At 38.8% G+C, this 21306-nt stretch overlaps 1 protein-coding gene across 8 annotated transcripts in view; it reads right to left on the bottom strand.

Annotated features, from left to right (window-relative positions):
- The window catches only part of KIAA0319 (KIAA0319 ortholog), a 104868-nt gene that overhangs the window by 21423 nt on the left and 62139 nt on the right, over nt 1–21306 (bottom strand). For 7 of the 8 annotated variants that reach the window (XM_058555154.1, XM_058555158.1, XM_058555155.1 and 4 more), the window contains 5 exons: nt 19970–20102; nt 12742–12974; nt 9682–9801; nt 7755–7887; nt 6629–6777 (listed from right to left, as the gene is read on the bottom strand). In XM_058555154.1, the coding sequence (XP_058411137.1) occupies nt 6629–6777; nt 7755–7887; nt 9682–9801; nt 12742–12974; nt 19970–20102 (768 nt within the window). Of the gene's footprint in view, nt 1–6628; nt 6778–7754; nt 7888–9681; nt 9806–12741; nt 12975–19969; nt 20103–21306 lie in introns of those variants that run through there. The other variant, XM_058555156.1, reaches the window with a different exon arrangement.

Here is a 21306-nt window from a genome sequence, read left to right as displayed (position 1 = left end):
TGAGCTTTCCCATAAACTCTTCCCCTGATAAGATACAACAAAAGGAACAGTCACAGACCAACAACAGAATCCCAGACAGTGATAAGCAAGATCAGAAAGATCCACACTACCGCACATCTGAGAGTGGAACGTGCTGGGCCCCCGGAGGAAGTGAGGAGAGGTAAGGAGAACTCCGCTCCCTCCCCATCAGATCAGCGATCCCGGTCCACGCAGCTCCCAGAGAGGGGGGACAGGCGGCCCTCTGCGGGGAAACCGTAGCTCTTCAGGCTTTCTCAGCCAGTGGGAAACTCCCACACGGGGGACTCAGAGCTGCTACAGGGTACCATCAACATCTGAGCACCCCAGAGAGCGGATAACGAGGGGCGAATGAGAAGCCCCCCACGCCAGGGACCCAGCGGGCAAAAGACAGAGTCCCCCCCCCCCCCCCCCCCCGGCAAACTGGACCCTGCAGCTCAGCGGACCAGACCAGACCAAGCAACCGGTGGATCCGGATGGCAGCAAACAGCTGTGCAGCAGAGCACAGAGGGCTCAGACTACACAGCCCTTTACCCCCACACAGTGGCAGCGAGTGGAAATTGCAACCAGAGATTTCCAGGGTGAGGAAAAACTAAGCCAATACAGGAACCACAATGCAAAGATACATCAAATCACCAGACCAGAAGGAAAATGACAAGCACCCAGAAACCAACCCTGAAGACACAGAAATCCATAACCTAAATGACAGAGATTTCAAAATAGCTATCATAAAAACACTCAACGAAATACGAGACAACACAGACAAACAATTCAATGAGATTAGGAGTTTCTTCACAAAAGAGATTGAAATCATAAAGAAAAACCAATCAGTGCTGATGGAGATGAAGAACACAATGGAGGAGATAAAGGAGAATCTGGAATCTTTAAAGAACAGAGCTGACAATATGGAGGAAAGAATTAGCATTTTAGAGGATAGGAATACAGATACGCTCCAGATGGAAGAGGAGAGAGAACTAAGACTAAAAAGAAATGAAGAAAGTCTCTGAAAAATATCTGACTCTATTAGGAAATGTAACAGAAGAATTATAGGTATTCCTGAGGGAGAAGAGAGGAAAAGAGGAACAGAGAGCCTATTCAAGGAAATAATAGCTGAGAATTTCCCAAATCTGGGGAAGGAGCAGGAAATACTAGTAAGTGAAGCCAACAGATCACCTAAATACGTCAACAGGCAAAGGCCCACTCCACGACACCTAGTGGTAAGGCTGGCCAAAGTCAACGACAAAGAAACAATATTAAGGGCAGCTAGACAAAAACAAAAAATAATGTACAAAAGAACTCCCATCAGGCTCTCAGCGGATTTCTCAACAGAACATTTACAGGCTAGGAGAGACTGGAATTATATATTCAAAATACTGAAAGAAAAACTTTCAGCCAAGAATACTCTATCCAGCAAAAATATCCTTCAAATATGATGGAGAAATAGTAACTTTCCCAGATAAACAAAAGCTAAGGGAGTTCACGAGACCCCTACAAGAAATACTCAAGAAGGCCCTCAGGCTTGAAAAAAACAAAAGAAAGGGACTACAAAGCTTGGAGCAAGGAGAAAAATAGGTAAACAAACTCAGAAAAATAGTAGATCTTTACCAGAATAGGTTAGCAACCACTTAAATACCAAAATCAAAGATCAAAGGAAGCAATTCACCAAAAATAAATTTAACCTCATCACTGTAAACACACAGCCACAACATAAGATAGAATAAGGTATAACAAGGACGACTTAGAAGGGGAAGAGGAAAGTGATTGAATTGACTTAGTATAAGGAAATAGGAGGCCATCAGATAATGGACTATCTCACACACAAGATTTTTTACACAAACCTCAAGGTAACCACTGAACAAATAATCAAAACAAAAACACATATGATAAACAAAGAGAAAACTAGAAGAGTCATAAGACAGAACAACCAAACTGAATTGGCAGTCCAAAACAAATGGGACAAGAAACAAAGGAAATGCAAAAGAACCAGAAAATAAGTGACAAAACAGCAACATTAAGCCCTCATATATCAATAATTACCCTAAATGTAAATGGATTGAACTCTCCAATCAAAGACAGAGTGGCAGGATGGATTAAAAAGCAAGACCCAACAATATGCTGCCTCCAGGAAACACATCTTAGCTCTAAAGACAAGCACAGGCTCAGAGTAAAAGGATGGAAGACAATACTCCAAGCTAATGGCAAACAAAAGAAAGCAGGTGTTGCCATACTCATATCAGACAAAGTAGACTTCAAGATGAAACAGGTTAAGAAAGACAAAGAAGGGAAATATATAATGATAAAAGGGACACTCCACCAAGAAGACATATCACTTATAAATATATATGCACCCAACATAGGAGCACCAATGTACATAAAGCAACTATTAACAAACCTAAAAGGAGACATTAACAACAACACAATAATAATAGGGGATCTTAATACCCCACTTACATCAATGGATAGATCATCCAGACAAAAAGTCAATAAAGAAATAGTAGACTTAAATGAAAAACTGGACGAGATGGACCTAGTAGACATATACAGAGCACTCCATCCAAAAACAGCTGACTACACATTCTTCTCAAGCGCGCATGGAACATTCTCAAGGATAGACCATATGTTGGGAAACAAAGCAAGCCTCAATAAATTTAAGAAGATTGAAATCATAACAAGCATCTTTTCAGACCATAATGCTATGAAAACAAAACTGGGAAAGTGACAAAAATGTGGAGATTAAACAACATGCTACTGGACAACCAATGGATCATTGATGAAATTAAAGGAGAAATCAAAAACTATCTGAAAACAAACGAAAATGAAAATATGCCATACCAAACCATATGGGATGCAGCAAAAGCGGTCCTGAGAGAGAAAATCATAGCGATACAAGGCCAGCTTAACAAACAAGAAAAAGCCCAAATAAGCAACCTTAAATTACACCTAACAGAACTAGAAAAAGAAGAACAAACAAAGCCCAAAGTCAGCAGAAGGAGAGAAATAATAAAAATCAGAGCAGAAATAAATGAAATTGAGACCAAAAAACAGTAGAAAGGATGAATGAAACAAAGAGTTGGTTCTTTGAGAAGACAAACAAAATCGACAAACCCTTAGCGAGGCTTACTAAGAAAAAAAGAGAAAAGGCTCAAGTAAATAAAACTAGAAATGAAAGAGGAGAAATTACAATGGATACCATGGAAATACAGAGGATTATAAGAGAATACTATGAGAAATTATATGCCAACAAATTGGACAATCTACAAGAAATGGATAAATTCTTAGACTCATACAACCTCCCAAAACTGAACCAAGAAGAAATGGAGACTCTGAATAGACCAATCACAAATAAAGAGATTGAAATAGTAATCAAAAACCTCCCAAAAAATAAAAGTACAGGACAAGATGGCTTCTCCGGTGAATTTTACCAAACATTCAAAGACGATTTAATACCCATCCTTCTCAAACTATTCCAAAAAATAGAGGAAGATGGAACACTTCCTAAATCATTCTACGAGGCCAACATCACCCTGATACCAAAGCTAGACAAAGACAATACAAAGAAAGAAAATTACAGACCAATATCGCTGATGAACATAGATGCAAAAATCCTCAACAAAATATTGGCAAATCGAATACAGCAATGCATTAAAAAGATCATACACCATGATCAAGTGGGATTTATACCAGGGACGCAGGGATGGTTCAACATCCGCAAATCAATCAATGTGATACATCACATCAACAAAACAAAGAATAAAAACCACATGGTCATCTCAAAAGACACAGAGAAGGCATTTGACAAGATACAACATCCATTTATGATAAAAACTCTCAACAAAATGGGAATAGAAGGAAAGTACCTCAACATAATAAAGCCTATTTATGACAAACCCACAGCCAACATCATACTCAATGGGGAAAGACTGAAAGCCATTCCTCTGAGAACAGGAATGAGGCAGGGCTGCCCAATCTCACCACTCCTGTTCAACATAGTACTGGAGGTTTTGGCCAGACCAATTCGGCAAGAAAAAGGAATAAAAGGAATCCAAATAGGTAACGAAGAAGTGAAACTCTCACTATTTGCAGATGACATGATTTTATATACAGAAAACCCTAAAGAATCCGTTGGAAAACTATTACAAATAATCAACAACTACAGCAAAGTTGCAGGGTACAAAATCAATCTACAAAAATCAGTGGCATTTAGGGGGCCGGCCTGGTGGCGCAAGCGGTTAAGTGCTTGCGCTCCACTGCGGTGGCCCGGGGTTCGCTGGTTCGGATCCCGGGCGCGCACAGATGCACTGTCTGGCAAGCCATGCTGTGGCGGCATCCCATATAAAGTGGAGGAAGATGGGCACAGATGTTAGCCCAGGGCCAGTCTTCTCAGCAAAAAGAGGAAGGATTGGCAGATGTTAGCTCAGGGCTGATCTTCCTCACAAAAAAAAAAAATCAGTTGCATTTCTGTATGCTAATAATGAACTAACAGAAAGAGAGCTCAAAAAGATAATACCATTTACAATTGCATCAAAAAGAATAAAATACCTAGGAATAAATCTTACCAAGGAGGTGAATGAACTATACAATGAGAACTACAAGACACTATTGAAAGAAATCGATGATGACATAAAGAAATGGAAAGATATCCCATGCACGTGGATTGGAAGAATAAACATAGTTAAAATGTCTATATTACCTAAAGCAATCTACAGATTCAATGCAATCCCAATCAGAATCCCAATGACATTCTTCACGGAAATAGAAAAAAGAATACTAAAATTCATATGGGGCAACAAAAGACCCCAAATAGCTAAAGCAATCCTAAGAAAAAAGAACAAAGCAGGAGGCATCACAATCCCTGACTTCAAAACATACTACAAAGCAATAGTAATCAAAACAGCATGGTACTGGTACAAAAACAGACACACAGATCAATGGAACAGTATTGAAAGACCAGAAATAAAACCACGCATATACGGACAGCTAATTTTCGACAAAGGAGCTAAGAACATACAATGGAGAAAGGAAAGTCTCTTCAATAAATGGTGTTGGGAAAACTGGACAGCCACATGCAAAAGAATGAAAGTGGACCATCTGCTATCGCCATTCACAAAAATTAACTCAAAATGGATCAGAGACCTGAAGGTGAGACCTGAAACTATAAAACTCATAGAAGAAAATATAAGCAACACAGTATTTGACATTGGTCATAAAGGAATCTTTTTGGATGACATGCCTACCCAGACTAGGGAAACTAAAGAAAAAATAAACAAGTGGGACTTTATCAGATTAAAGAGCTTCTGCAAGACAAACGAAACCAGAATCAAGATGAACAGACAACCCACCAGTTGGGAGAGAATATTTGCAAAACATACATCTGACAAGGGGTTGATCTCCATAATATATAAAGAACTCACACAACTGAACAACAAAAAAACAAACAACCCGATCAAAAATGGGCAGAGGAAATGAACAGACACTTCGCCAAAGAAGATATACAGATGGCCAATAGGCACATGAAAAGATGTTCAACATCACTAATCATCAGGGAAATGCAAATCAAAACAACACTAAGATATCACCTCATGCCCGTTAGAATGGCTATAATCACCAAGACAAAAAACAACAAATGTTGGAGGATGTGGAGAAACAGGAACCCTCATACACAGCTGGTGGGAATGCAAACTGGTGCAGCCTCTATGGAAAACGGTACGGAGATTCCTCAAAGAATTAAAAATAGAGATGCCCTATGATCCAGCCATCCCACTTCTAGGAGTCTATCCAACGAACCTGAAATCAACAATCCAAAGAGGCTTATGCACCCCTATGTTCATTGCAGCATTATTCACTATAGCCAAGAAGTGGAAGCAACCTAAGTGTCCCTTGACTGACGATTGGATCAAGAAGATGTGGTATATATATACAATGGAATACTACTCAGCCATAAAAAAAGACAAAATCATCCCATTTGCAACAACATGGATGGGTCTGGAGGGTATTGTGTTAAGTAAAGTAAGCCAGAAGGAGAAAGACAAACACTGTATAATCTCACTCATATGTGGAATATAAACCAACACATGGACAGAGAAAACTGTATTGTGGTTACCAGGGGCAATGGGGGTGGGGAGTGGGCACAAGAGGTGAAGGGAGACATATATATGGTGATGGACAAACAAAAATGTACTACCCAAAATTTCACAATGTTAAAAACTATTAAAACATCAATAAAAAAAATAAAATAAAATAAACAATATGGAACTTGAAGACATCTCTGCTCTTAGATTCCCAAGGAAGAGAGGAAGCAAAGCATAATGGTGTCGCTTGGACATGGATCTTTAATTGCCAGTAGTCACAGAAGGAGAGCAAAGCCACTGGAAGATACACTCGACAAACAAAAGGAAACGCTGTTTCCTTGGAGAAGGAGATTGGAAAACAGCTAACGTGCACAGAAGAATGGCTTTTTCTTGGCCAACCAGAGTTTGGCATCTGCTGTGAACAAGTAAGCAAACACCATTTCTGAATCATCATGGCCTAGCTTAGGGTCCTATGAGACTGAAAAGGAGAACGAGCCCAGACACCCTCCACCAGCAGACCCACCGGCCAACGCGCTAGTACTCACCCTTCTTCACGGCCACAGTGAGGGTGGTCGTGCTGCCCAGTCCCTGCTGGTCTTTCACTGTTAAACGGAAGTGGTAGGTACCCACCTGAAGACCGGTTACAGTGGCTACAGCTTTGTCGGTATTTTCCATCTCCACTGCACTGGGGCCTCTATAAAACAGGAAAGTGAATAACAAAAGGCAGGGGGCGTGGGATTCTGATTATGGTAGGCACGATATTTATGTCCTTATAGATGCTTCTTTTTACAGCTATAATATATACACTCTAGAGAATTCTAAGATAACACTTTATTCTCTAGTTCAGTGTAAGAGTCATAAGATAAGCCTATTTCAGATAGAGCCCCCTGAATGCCTGGGAAGAGGATTTTTTTTAATTGAGCTGTCAGTGAAATGATCTATCTTTGGAAAATAGAGCCTTAGATACTACTCCTATTTCTTCTTTGAATAAAATTAGGTTAAATTTTCACCTATCCTTAGGGAGAGTATGGAGGAGGAGGGAATGAGCCAGATATCAATCTCCTAAGAGAGGAATTACAGGGTAGTCATTAAGGTTGTGGGCTTTGTGATCAGAAAGCCCAGGTTTGAGTTCCAGCTCTTTCTCTCCCTATCTGGGCAACCAAAGGCCATGTGATCTCACTAGCCTCTGACAGCCTCAGTTTCTTCAGCTTTAAAATGGGAATAATATTATTATTTACCTGTAAGAATTGATATAGGAATCTATGAGATTAAGCATGTAAGGCACAGAAAATGTTAGATAATACAGATATTCCCTTAAATTCTGTACTTCTGTTGTCCACACTCACTAGATAGTTTGAGTGAGTGTAGAAAGGAGGCCTCGTGAGGACCACACCCAGGTTTCCCTGCACCCCCTCTGTCATGAAGATCCCCTCCCACCAAGTCTGCTCTATCCACCTGCCCTGGCTCCACCTCTCTCCACCGCCAATGAAGTCTATCTTGTCAATCCACACTTGACATATTCTTCAATCAACAGTACCCTGCTACTTCCAGGAACGTGCTTAAATCCTGACTCCTCAAGTTGGTTGTTTAATTTAGACCCTCCAGGGAAGAGGTAATATTAGCATTTAGCCGTGGATGTGAACCCAGCAGCTCAGTGATAAGAGTGACTACCTGACATGCTCCCAGTGGTAGAAAACAACGCCATGGTCATCACTGCTCCGGCTCCCATCCAGGGTGGTGCTCTCCACTGGGTAGACAAGCTCCTTATCGGGGCCGGCCACAGCTATCGGAGGCCTGTTGTCTTCTAGAATTGCAGAAACGGTGTGAAAAAGTATTATCTCTTTGCATTAAGTATGCTATCCCTTGGTTTCTTGATTTAAGCAAATTATTCATATTAGACCAGGTAGTTACTAGAGCGTGTAGTGTCCTCTGAGAAACCTGAGGTGAAACACTGCAGTCTCCTAGCTGACCCAGGAGTTAAATATTCTGAGTTTGAGACTGGGGTTACAAGCAGCAAGAAATACTGTTCCCTAATATACACATCTTTAGTTTCTTTAACAGATCTTAAAAGTCAAGGAGTCAAGAGAGAAGGAAAGGGAAGAAGGATGGGAGGAGGGAGGGAAGGCCATGGGGAGATAGAGAGAGGGAGGGAGGGAGGAAGGAAGGAAGGAAAGGAAGCAGGCAGGAAGGAAGGGAGGAAGGAAGGAAGTTAGAGAGTTAGTTAGCTGACATCAACGTGAAGAGACCTACTTTTGTTAGGTAAGGCTACTTCCTTTCACCTTGTGGCCCCAGTGCCGAATGTAATGCCTGGTACATAATAAATGCTCAAAACATTTCAGTTAAATGTCGAACAAAAGTAAAACATATGAAGTATCACTGATATCAATATTGATATAAATAAACCAAATTTCTGATTAAAAAAAGTCATGTAGTCAAAAACCAAGACATATGTTTGGACCAGGTCCCAGCCTCGCTGTCCTACTCGATAAAGCCCAGTGGTCTCCTACTGCCTTAGGATTAAGTACTTACGTGAACATACACTTACAAAGCCCTTGATGACCGAGCCCCTGCCTCTCTCTCCAGATCATCTGTTGTCATTCTAACCCCTACCCCTCACACTCCCATATCCTCACCTCTTTTTCTCTCCCTCCAGTCACACTAAATTCCTTTTAATTCTTTGAACCACCAGACCCTCTTTCACCCCATGGCCTTCATGCATACCGTTCCCACCGCCTAAAAACTCTTTCTCTTGCCCTTCACTGCCCACCCTTCACCTTCTTCACCTGGCCAACTGCAACTCATGCTTCAACTCTTAGTTCACGGAAGAGCTCTTTGCAGACACCCCAAGCCCAGGTAGGTGTCCTTTCTGTGGGCTCTCCTAGTACCCTGTCCTTCCCCTAGAAACGCACTGATCATGTGGTTTTATGTGTACTGGCCTAGGAGCCCTGCGAGGGCAGAGACCAAGTCTATTTTCTTTCATTCCACATCCCCAGGGTCTAACTAATAGCACTTATTACATATTAGCTGGATAAATAAATGAAAAGATAAACGCATTGTTTATAAGTTGAGTAGATTCTCAGTTGCCAGGACACTGGACAGTTTCTGGGACTAGCAGGCATGTTCTAGCAAAGTTGTAAAGCAAAGACCATTGTCAAGCAAAAGCCTAACTATCCTTAAGGTTATTTAAATCTGGAGGAAGGCAGAGTCCTGGGTTTTCAGGAAACCATTAATGGACTTTGAGCTGAACTATAGTCAATTCCCCCACGTCTGGCTACAAGCCACATGTAACTAGCAGCCTCTTCAAGAATCCCCTGGAGCTCTTCAGCAGAGTGGGACGAGGCATCAGAGCCCAAAAGTGAGTCTGTGGTCGCTCTCATTTTGTCCTTCAGGCTATGGTTTAGAGACACAGTCAAGACAGGAGTCAAAACCACAAAAGAAAATTAATTTTGTATTAAGATTCAGCTTCTGCAGCCCTGATTTCTCGACAGTTCAAAGATTTAGAGAATTTGCACCAAATTTGGCCTGTCTGAAGCCCAGAAGCCCAGGTGTCATTTCTGATTTCATCTCTGGGGCCAAATCCCTTTTCCATCTCACCTACCCGGCTGGACAATCACAGTGACCATAGCAGTGGACTGTTGCCTTGAAGAATCTGTCACCATCAGCTGAAATGTATAATCTCCTTCCTTCATTGCAGACAAATGAAGGTATGGGGTCTCTACTCCCTAAGCAATAGCAAATACAAAAATGAAAAAGAAAAGAAAACCTAATGTTAAAGAAGCATAAGTAATTAGTAGGACATAATGAAAAACTAATGATTTTACTAAATATAAAGATCCTGCTTGAAACAGAAATGTGTGTGCCCCAGGAAAATGCAATCCAAAGTTCACTGTGTATCCTCATACACTATTGAAGGAGGATAAATTAACACAGGCTTTTTAGAAACCAATCTGGCAACACTCATTCAAATGTTAAATGAGCACACTCTTCAACCCAGCAATTCCACTTCTTAGTGTCTACACGAGAGAAATGCCCACATGCACAAGGAGGTTTGCACATGGATGCTGACTAAAGCATTGCCTAAAACAGCAAAAAATGAAAACAATCTAATTTCATCAACAGGAGAATGGCCAAATCCACCACAATACACTATGGGATGCTGGTTTAAAAGAATAGAGTAGATTTATAAAAAAATAAAATGGAAATATGTCAAAGACATATTATGAAGCAAGAAAAGAAAGTCATGGAACAATGCATACAGTGTGACAGATATTGCTACATGCACATACACACAAAGAAAAGATTCTGGAGGTATACACATCAAACTGAAAATAGTGATCATCTCCAATAAGGAGACTTGGATGAGGTCAAGATGTATTTTCACTTTGTCAGAATTTATTTGAACTTTTTCTTTTTACTACAAGAAGCAATTCATGTATTACTTTTATAATCAAAAATAAATTTTTCAATAAGGCATTTTTTCAATTGAATATATAATAGTTAACTACTTGTTGCCTCCAGATTAATATCCTTCCGTTTTGTTGCTGCTGTGTTGTTGGTAATATTTCCAATTGTTGCCTATGTTTGAAGTTCACGGCATCAGGAAAAGAATTTTTAATTTTACGTCCTATTATAACTTATTTGCTTTTATAGATCCCAAAATTGTCTAAAGATAAATGTATCTGCACGTATTTTTTAAAGATTTTAATGGAAAAAGAAAATTGATAGGAAATCAACTGTGCTGTCACAAGGGGAACTTCTGAAATTTGAAATGCATACTTTTATGAACTTTAAAAAAAAGTGCTTTTACCTACTTTGATTAAATAGAGCAAGGCACTTTTTTCTGAAAACTTCTATAGAAAAAGTATAATTTCCTATTTGTTGCCTCAAAATTAATACGGTTACATGAATGCTTATGCACATGATAAAAAGGAATGCTGTGGCAGATGGGAACTGAGCAGACTAATGTCTCGCTGAGCACCCCCAAAGCAGCCATATGTTCTAGGTAATTGCACAGGCTTCCATGACCTTCCCTAGCACAGAGCACAGCCTCAGAAGGCTGCCTTGCACATTTTTTAGACTATTGTAAATGGTCTGGTTTACAGAGTTCATCTTTGTGACTGCCCCGGTTAATAACAAGCGTCACCCCTTTTGACATCTTAATCAATCACAAGGCAATAACATTGTTACTGGGGATAATCTTAGAGCATCTGCAGCAGGTAGACAGGTGTGGAGAGCTGTCCACAGCTAGCTCTGTGGCCCAGCACCAGTGACTTCCTTTGGATACGTGTCGATTAGATATGGATGAATTCTGGGGTACTAGATTTGGGCACATAATTCTCAATAATTAAGGGAAAGAAAATTTGGAATATTTTTTAACCAAGGAAATACAACACATCCTATCTTCCCGTTTTGTATCCAAAATCAGAATTTTCAACACAACAGAAGCAAACATAGCACTTGCCGCAACCCTTAGGTAAAGATGGACACTACACGGAGAGCTCTCCGAGGATATCTAGAGGACTCACGGCTCTTTCAAGTTCCATAAAAGCAATCAGTCATTTTTAATCCATCATAATTGCAAAGCACTTTCCAGAAATATCAGAAAGTAAAGTAGGTAAGTTTTCATGGAATGTCTGATTTCATCATAAATACTAATGAGAAATTTATCTTGGACGGGTGAGATAAAGTTTTAAGGAGAAAAGGAGGGTGGCAATGTAAAGTCCTATCTTTTTTCCATTAAACTCTTAAAGAATAACATAACTTCAAAAATACCAAGAATGGTTAGCAACAAAAACAAATAGTTCTGGCCATCACCAAAAGATCAAGCAAACAGCTCATACACAGTCACGCACACACACACACACACACACACACACACACACACACAAAGAGCAAAGTTCCAAGGTTATTATGTCTTGAAACAAATATATTTAAGATTTGAACAAATCAAAAGGCAAATACAAAAAGCTCTTAAAAAGAGACCACTGGAGGCCAGCCCCGTGGCTTGGTGGTTGAGTGCGCGGGCTCTGCTGCTGGCGGCCCGGGTTCGGATCCCGGGCGCTCACCAACGCACCGCTTCTCTGGCCATGCTGAGGCCGCATCCCACATACAGCAACTAGAAGGATGTGCAGCTATGACATACAACTATCTACTGGGGCTTTGGGGGAAAAAATAAATAAATAAAATTAAAAAAAATAAAAGAGACCACTGGATCCAGAAAAGATAGCAAGGAGTTTCTAAAAACAGGAGAAACAAAATAAGGAAGAATTTTCTGATGATGAGGTTTAGGTTAGACTATTTCTAAGGTTACTCCGAATACTAAAATAATATTTCTGTAGTAATGTTGGGTCAGACTTTTCCCAAACTAACCTCAAGGTCAAGTTGTCAACACAGGACCTGCTTAGTTGCTATTCTGCACTTATACAGAGTGGATGAGGGGCAACGACGTAAACTTGGAGGATTTGTGCTGTTCTAACAGTTGTAATATATCAGACAACTTTATAAAACACATTTTCTGAATTTAACTGCCCCCCATGCACCAATACTTGATAGGTAGTTACCTATAGATATGTGGACAGACAGATAGATGGACGGACAAATGGATGGATGGACAGGCAGATAGACAGACAGACAAAAGTCTGAAGGCAGGATAGAGAACTTGCCTGCATGGCCACCTCTTTGCTCTCACTCCCAGGACCCAGGGACCACTCATAAAGGACAATATGGTGATCATCACTGCTCTGGTTTCCATTCAAAGTGATGGAGTTTTGGGGCAAAGTTATGGTCTGATTTGGTCCCGCATTGGCAACTGGCGGATGGTCCACAGGATTATTGACTATTAGGGCTGCAGTTGTGGAGTTAGTGGCTCCATCTGAGTCTGTAACAGTCAACCTACAAAAAGGAGAGGAAGCCATTACACTGCAAGAATATGCCAAATCTTAAGGCAAGTGGTCAATTTAGTCTGCCCATGGTACATTTCTCAGAACAACTCAGGACAAGAGTAAACAGAAATTTGAGTATGAAGCTGAGAAAAGAACAGAGATCTGAGGATATCTTTCTATTTGTTGCTGTTGATTTACTTTGTTTTTAGCTAGTAATATTGTCACATGATAGAGTTTTATCTCATATGGGTTTCTGATTAGTCTTTGAGATGCTGGATGAAGAAACCATCCTCAGCCAACATAGAAGCCTCTCTCTAATACCTGAGTCTGAGAACGCATCAAGTTTAAGTCCTGCCTTCAGGCCTGAGCATGTAGAGACAGTAAATCACTCATGAATTTTCAGCTACAAAGTCTTTTAATGTTTTGATTCTTTTCCAGAGGACTTAATATAATGAGTTTTTCAGGACACTCCTTGCAAAGCAATTTTAGGATTAAGCGCTTTCAAATACAAACGATACTCAACCTCCACAAGCAAACAACAAAGAGAAGTGGACTGACTCTCCTTAGTAAACTCATTCCTGATGTGGCAATTGGATCAGTGAAATGAGGTCACTCCATCCTTCCGGGGTAAAGATGTTAGTTCAGAGCAGAGATGGATGCTAACAGGGTGTAAACAGGAATATGAGAAGGAAGCTATGGAGCAATCACAGGCCTTATTTGTAGGTGAGGTACATATACAGGGGGGCCCATGTATTCTGAGCTTCCTTTCACACTACCCCACATACTCCACACAACCAAGATCCAAATTCCAGTCCTGGCTCTGACAGCAAACCAAACACCTAAGGTTCCCCCTCCTCAACCAGGCTGAGTCAGCACACATTCTGGGCCCTTAAGGGACTTTCTTCCTGGTAAAATGGGGATAGCAGCAGTAACCTGTGTCAACCAGACGGTGAAGAATAATTAAATAAAAATGAATCAAAAGCACCTTATAAAGTGACATTTCACTATATATAAATTTTACCCCAATAAGTAAGTCAAGTGCTATAGAAAGACTTTCAATAATAACTTTTCTGAAGTCCCCTTAGGTTTTTATATCATAAAGTTCCCACAAGTATACTTTAACAAACCCTCAGATAAAAAGTAGACAATAATTTGGCAACTTATATCAAACTCCTTAAAACATACAGGCTTCTGACCTAGAAATTTTACTTGTACTCCAAAATTTAACTATAAGGATGTTGACCCAAACAGTGAATAATGGGGCTGAATTAATAAACTACAATGTATCAGCACAGCACCAAACATGATGTTGCAGATTATTTAATGACATGGATATTCATGATAAATGGGGAATCCAGAAACAGACCCACACATCTATGAAAACTTGATATAGGGGAGATGTGGCCTTGCAGAAGGAAAGGATAGACTAGACAATAAATAGTACTGGGACAATTGGCTGATTATCCACATGAGGAAAAATAAAATTGGATCTAACCACAGTAGATATACAATCAATTCTAGATGGGTAAAAATTTAAAACACAAAACTTGTAAAATTTTAGAAGAAAATATGGAAAGTAGCTTGCAAAACATCCTATACTTTTTGATCCAAACGAGAAAAAAATGTTTTAAGTTTATGTATGTATAGAAAAAGGACCATAAATATAAATAGATATATCTGCTTAGATATATTCTGTTTTTTATTTTTATAGCAAACATGCATTATTCTTATTATAAGATGAAAATATTATTTTTTTAACTCCTGCATTGTTACTTGTCTCTTGAAACCTATGTTTCTTCTGGATCAAGCTGTGGCTGCCAACGCGGTAAACCAAAAACAAACACACAGACACCCCACCAAAGAAGATATACAGATGGCAAGTGAGCATATGGAAAGATGCTCCACACCATATGTCATCAGGGAAATGCAAATTAAAACAACGAGATACCACTACACACCTATGAGAATGGCCAAAATCCAAAACACTGACAACTCCAAATGCTGACAAGGATGTGGAGCAACAGGAACTCTCATTCATTACTGGTGGGAATGCAAAATGGTGCAGCCACTTTGGAAGAGTTTGGCAGTTTCTCAGAAAACATACTCTTACCATACAATCCAGCAATCATGCTCCTTGGTGTTTACTCAAAGGAGTTGAAAACTTATATCCACACAAAAATCTGCACATGAATGTTTACGGCAACTTTATTCACAACTGCCAAAACTTGGAATCAACCGAGATGTCCTTCAGTAGGCGAATGGATAAATAAACTGTGTTATATCCAGACGATGGAATATTACTCAACAGTAAAAAGAAATGAATTATCTTGAAAGCCATGAAAAGACACGAAGGAACCTTAAATGCACATTGCTAAGTGAAAGAAGCCAATCTTCAAAGGCTACATACTGTATGATTCCAACTATATGACATCTGGGAAAGGCAAAACTATGGAGACAGTAAAAAGATCAGTGGTTGTCAGGGGTTGTGAGGGAGGGAGAGATGAATAGGCAGAGCACAGAGGATTTTTAGGGTAGTGAAAATACTCTCTACGATATTATAATGAGGTATACATGTCATTATACATTTGTCCAAACCCATAGAATGTACGATACCAAGAATGAACCTTAAGATAAACTATAGACTTTGGGTGATTATGATGTGTCCATGTAGGTTCATCCTTTGTAAAAAAAAATGTACCACTCTGGTGAGTGACGTTGATAATGGGAGAGGCTATGCATGTGTGGGACCAGGGAGAGTATGGGAGATCTCTGTATCTTCCTCTAAATTTTGTTGTAAACATAAAATTGCTGTAAAAAAATAAAGTCTTAAAAAACAAACAAACACACATGAGCACTGAATGCCCCATATGGCTGTTCATTCTGCCTCCACAGAGCCTATAGATTCCCAGGGATCTACTCTTAATAACAAAATAAGCTTGCAGAGTTGGTAAATTTCTTTTTGTTTTTATTGTGGTGAAGTATACATAACATAAAACTTACCATTTTAACCACTTTTAAGTGTGCAATTCAGTGGCATAAAGTACATTCACATTGCTATGCAACCACCACAGCTATCCATCTCCAGAACTTTCTCATCATCCCAAACCGAAACTCTGTACCCATTAAACACTAACTTTCCATTTCTCCCCTCCCACCACCCCATAGCAACCACTATTCTGCTTTTTATCTCCATGAATTTGACTATTCTATGTACCTCATACAAGTGGAATCATACAATATTTGTCCTTTGGTGCGTGGCTTCATTCACTTAACGTAATGTCTTCAAGGTTTATTCACAGTGTAGTATGCATCAGAATTTCATTTTTTTAAGGCTGAGTAATATTCCATTGTGTGTATACACCACATTCATCTGTTGATGGACATTTGGGTTGTTTCACCTCTTGGATATTATGACTAATGCTGCTGTGAACACTAGTGTATGCTGTAGACAGAATGTTTGTGTCCCCCTAAAACTCATATGATGAAACCTAATCCCTAATGTGGTTGGTATTTGGAGGTGAGTCCTTTGGGAGGTGATTAGGTCACGAGGGCAGAGCCTCTCTGAATGGGATTAGTGCCCTTATAAAAGAGACCTCAGAGGGATCCCTCACCCCTTCTACCAGGTGAAGACACAGTGAGAAGAGGGCTGGCCATAAACCAGGAAGTGGGCCTTCATCAGACACCAACTCTACCAATACCTTGACCTTGGACTGCCCAGCCTCCAGAACTATCAGAAATAAATTCTGTCATCTATAAGCCACTATAAGTTGTTATAGTAGCCTGAATGGACTAAGATAGTGTACAAATATCTGTTTGAGTCCCTGCTGTCAATTCTTTTGGGTGTATGTCTAGAAGTGGGATTGTAGATATGGTAATTCTATGTTTAACTTTTTGAGGACTTGCCAAACTTTTCTACAGCAGCTGCACCATTTTACATCCCTACCAGCAACGCACAAAGTTCCTATTTCTCCATATCCTCACCCAGACTTGTTACTTTCTATTTTTTAAAAAATAGCCATCTCAATAGGGTAAATTGCTTCTTAAGCTGAGATTTCAAATAAACCAAAACAGAAGTTTTTACAACCTGTGTAAAATCTAAAGCATTCTAGAGCACCTCCATGGACTTTTTAGTCAAAGATGAATCCAGTCAGATGCTTGAGAGTTTCTTAACCTCGCCAGACTTCAGAGGATTCATAAATACATATATACGGGCTCCTTCTCTGAAATCATGGGATTCTTAAAGGGGTACATGAGACCTTGAAATTATAATAAGCCAGAATGTGTGGGCTGCAGCTAAGCAGTACTTAAAGGAAAATTATAGCTTTAAAAGCTTTATAAGTTTTTAAGGAAGATCTCATATGAATGACCCAAGATTCTACTCTAAAAAGTTAGAATAAGAAGAGCAAAGTAAATACGAGTAAAGAAATAATAAAGATAAGAGCAGAAATCAACAAATTAGAAAACAAACAAAATTAACATAGCTTTAGTAAGGGGTTCTTGGAAAAGATAAACAAAATTAACAAACTCGTTAATTAGACTGATCAAGAGCAAAAGAGGGCCGGCCCGGTGGCGCAAGCGGTTAAGTGCGCACGCTCCGCTGCGGCGGCCTGGGGTTCGCCAGTTCGGATCCCGGGCGTGCACTGATGCGCTGCTTGGCAAGCCATGCTGTGGCGGTGTCCCAAATAAAGTAGAGGAAGATGGGCACAGATGTTAGCCCAGGGCCAGTCTTCCTCAGCAAAAAAAGAGGAGGATTGGCAGATGTTAGTACAGGGCTGATCTCCTGACACACACACACACACACACACACACACACACACACACAAAAAGAGCAAAAGAGAACACAAACTACTGGAAATGAAAAGGGGGTTATTACCACAGATCCTACAGACATGAAAGCATAATACGAAAATACTATGAACAGCTTTATGCCAAAAAAATTAACAATTGAGATAGAATGGACAAATTTCTTGAAAAACACAATTTACCAAAACTGATGCAAGAAAAAAACAGAAAATCGCCTTATATCTATTAAAGAAATTTAATTTGATACCAAAACTTTCCCCAAAGAAAACTCCAGGCCCAGATGATTTTACTGGTGAATTCTATCAAACTTTCAAGAAAGAAATACCACCAGTTGTTCACAAATGTTTCAGAAAATAGGGAAGGATGGATCACTGGCCAACTTGTTTTATGAGGCCAGTATAATCCTCACACCAAAACTTGAAACAGACATTGCAAAAAAGAAGAGAAAGGCATAGGCCAATATCTTTCATGAAGATAGACACAAAAATCCTTACCAAAATATTAGCAAGTTGAATCCAATGCTACATAAAAATGATATAATGACCAAATAGAGTTTATCCTATGAATGCAAGGTTGATTTAACACTCAAAAATCTCACATATAACATAAAAATAACTCAAAACAGATCTTAGATCTAAATATAAAACCTAGAACTATAAAACTTCTAGAAAAAAACATAGAAAAATCTTTGTAATGTTGGGATAGGCAAAGGTTACTTAGAACATAAAAAGCATGAAACATAAAAGAAAAAAATTGACCAATTAGACTTAATAAATATTTAAAACTTTTGTTCTTTGAAAGATACCATTTGTTGATTGATTTTTTTTTTCGGAGAGGAAGATTAGCACTGAGCTAACATCTGTTGCCAATCCTCCTCTTTTTGCTGAAAGATACCACTTGGAAAACAAAAAGTCATATACTGGGAAAAAATATCCATGACACATATACAAAATAAAAAACATTTCAAAACGTACAGAGACTCTTACAACTAAATAAGACAAACAATTGCAATTTTTAAAATAAGAAACAGATCTGAACAGATACTTCACAAAAGAAATTATATGAATGGCCAATAAGCATCTGAAAATATTCTTAATATCATTAGTCATCAGGAAAATGGAAATTAAAACCATAATAAGATACCACCAAGTTAGATAAATTAGATAAAACTAAAAAGACTGACTACACCAAGTTTTGGTGAGGATGTGAAGACTGGAACTCTCACACGCCGCAGGTGGGAATGTAAAATAGTACACCCACTTGCAGAAAGAGTTTTCAATTTCTTGAAATGTTAAACATAAACTCACCATAGGACCTAGCCTTTCCACTCCTGGATATTTACCCCAGAAAAAATGAAAATATATGTCCACACAAAGACTTGTACACAAATGTTCATGGCAGCTTTATTTGTAATAGTTCAAAGCTGTAAACAACCCAAATGTCCATATTAGATGAAAGGATAAATAACTGTGGTATATCCATACACTGGAACAATACTCAGCAATAAAAAGGAACAAACTATTGATACAGACAACAACATGGATGAATCTCAAAATCATCTGCTGAGTGAAAGAAGCCAGGCAAAAAGGAGGACATACTGTACTATTCCATTTATATAAAATTCTAGAAAGTATAAAATAATTTAAAGTGACAGCAGGTCAGTGTTTGCCCAAGGACAGGCGTGGAGGGAGAGATGGATTGCAAAGGGGCATAAAGAAACTTTTGGGGATGATGGAAATGTTTATTATCTTGATTGTGATGATGGTCTCGCAGGTGTACGCATATGCCAAAGCCCATCAAATTTTATACCTTAAATATGTGCAGTTTATTAGACTTCAGGTATATCTTAAAAAGTAGTAAAAAGAAAAAGATTAAGAAACAGATAAATCATACAACTCTGCCTTACTCTGACTCTGCGAAGATACAAACTTTCACATAACACAGCAAAAAGATGCCGTCCTCACCCTATTCCTGACAACCAAACCATATGTTTCCAATAAACAGGCACTTATCATTCATACTGATTGATTTAATTGATATCAGAGTCTAAAGTGGCTGCCAACCAAAACCCCCAAGGGAACTAAACCTGCCTTGCCTCTTCACCAAAATGAAAAGAAGCACAGTGTTTTATAGGCATCAATTTAAAGAAACAGTCAAAATATAAGTACCAGAAAGCACCATAAAGGTGGGGAACCCACTTACCTGAAAGTATAGTTTCCAGGAACAAGGTTAGACAAATGTAAGACGGGAGAATCAGCGGAGGTCTTCTCTTCTCCTAAGGGCCCGTTAATTTCTTCCCAGTGATAACTCACTATGTTAGTATCATCTGTACTTTCTGGAAAGATTGAACAATAAATGAAAACTAGAATGAAATGCAAGAATATTAAAACATAAATTTTGTACTTGATAATTTTGCATATTTAAATGTTTTTTTGTGAAATTATATAATCACATAGATTTCAACAGATATGTATTATGTGTTAGAAGGAGGATTTCTTCTCTTCTCTAAATTATCATCACTATTTTTCTTCTGGATTTCCACCAGATTTGAGTGAGGTTGTCCCCACTCAGTTGTGAATTTAAAAAGCACAGTGACAGGCGGTATTGCGTTTTTAAAAACAGGGAGTCAACCATGTGCAGCACATTGAAATACTACTTCTACACACTCAACTACAGCATATGATACCCTACTGATAATTTTAAATAGATCTCTGAACTGACAGATTCATAAAGAGCTAAGAGATACTTACATGTAATTTATAAAACACCTTCACCACTCTAATCATTAAGAGGTAAATCCAGAGAAAAGTAGTATCCTACGTAAAAACTTCCCTTTTCTACTTTAAAAGAGAGCAAACAAATGTACCATATAGAATCACAGAAATTTAGACCTGAAGGGAGCCAGTTTCTTCTAATTCATTTAAGAGAAGAACAAGTTCATGTGACAGATTAATAATTCTGAACAGTTTCCTCTACCTAAGGTATATTGAATTAGAGAAATCAAAATGTGATGCATTTTCTCATGTAAATATTTTCTTTTTTTTTGTTTCATTTTCATGCTGTTATGGGGGAAATGTGGACATGTATAGTTGAATAGATGTAAGTAATCATGTCAATGTAATTTCTGTATATCTGCAGACTTGCAAAATGGAGCAGCATTAGTGGCTGACAAGTATTCTTCTCCCAACAACCAAGACAACTATTCTTCACTCTACAGGATTTGGTATTAGCTTTGTGAATAAATGCACACAAATGCAAATACTGGTTACACTGATATTGTTGAACATATTTTGTCATATATTGTCATATATCTATACAAATATTAATATAGTATCAAACATAGGGTATGTTTTCAATCTATTCTCCTTTGCATGGACAGCTGTAGTTACACTGGGTAACTATATATAAATAGTATATATATAAATAGTTACCCAGTGTATATAAACCCATATAAACCCAAATAGAAGCAATGAACTCTGAATTAAATTAACAAAACATTACCCACCCTCACTGAAGGCAACCTTCTAAAATTTGTTAAA

This window comes from Diceros bicornis, chromosome 14, assembly GCF_020826845.1.
Source record: "Diceros bicornis minor isolate mBicDic1 chromosome 14, mDicBic1.mat.cur, whole genome shotgun sequence".
In the NCBI taxonomy this organism is placed as follows: Eukaryota; Metazoa; Chordata; class Mammalia; order Perissodactyla; family Rhinocerotidae; genus Diceros; species Diceros bicornis.
This window is presented reverse-complemented; position numbering and strand designations above follow the sequence as displayed.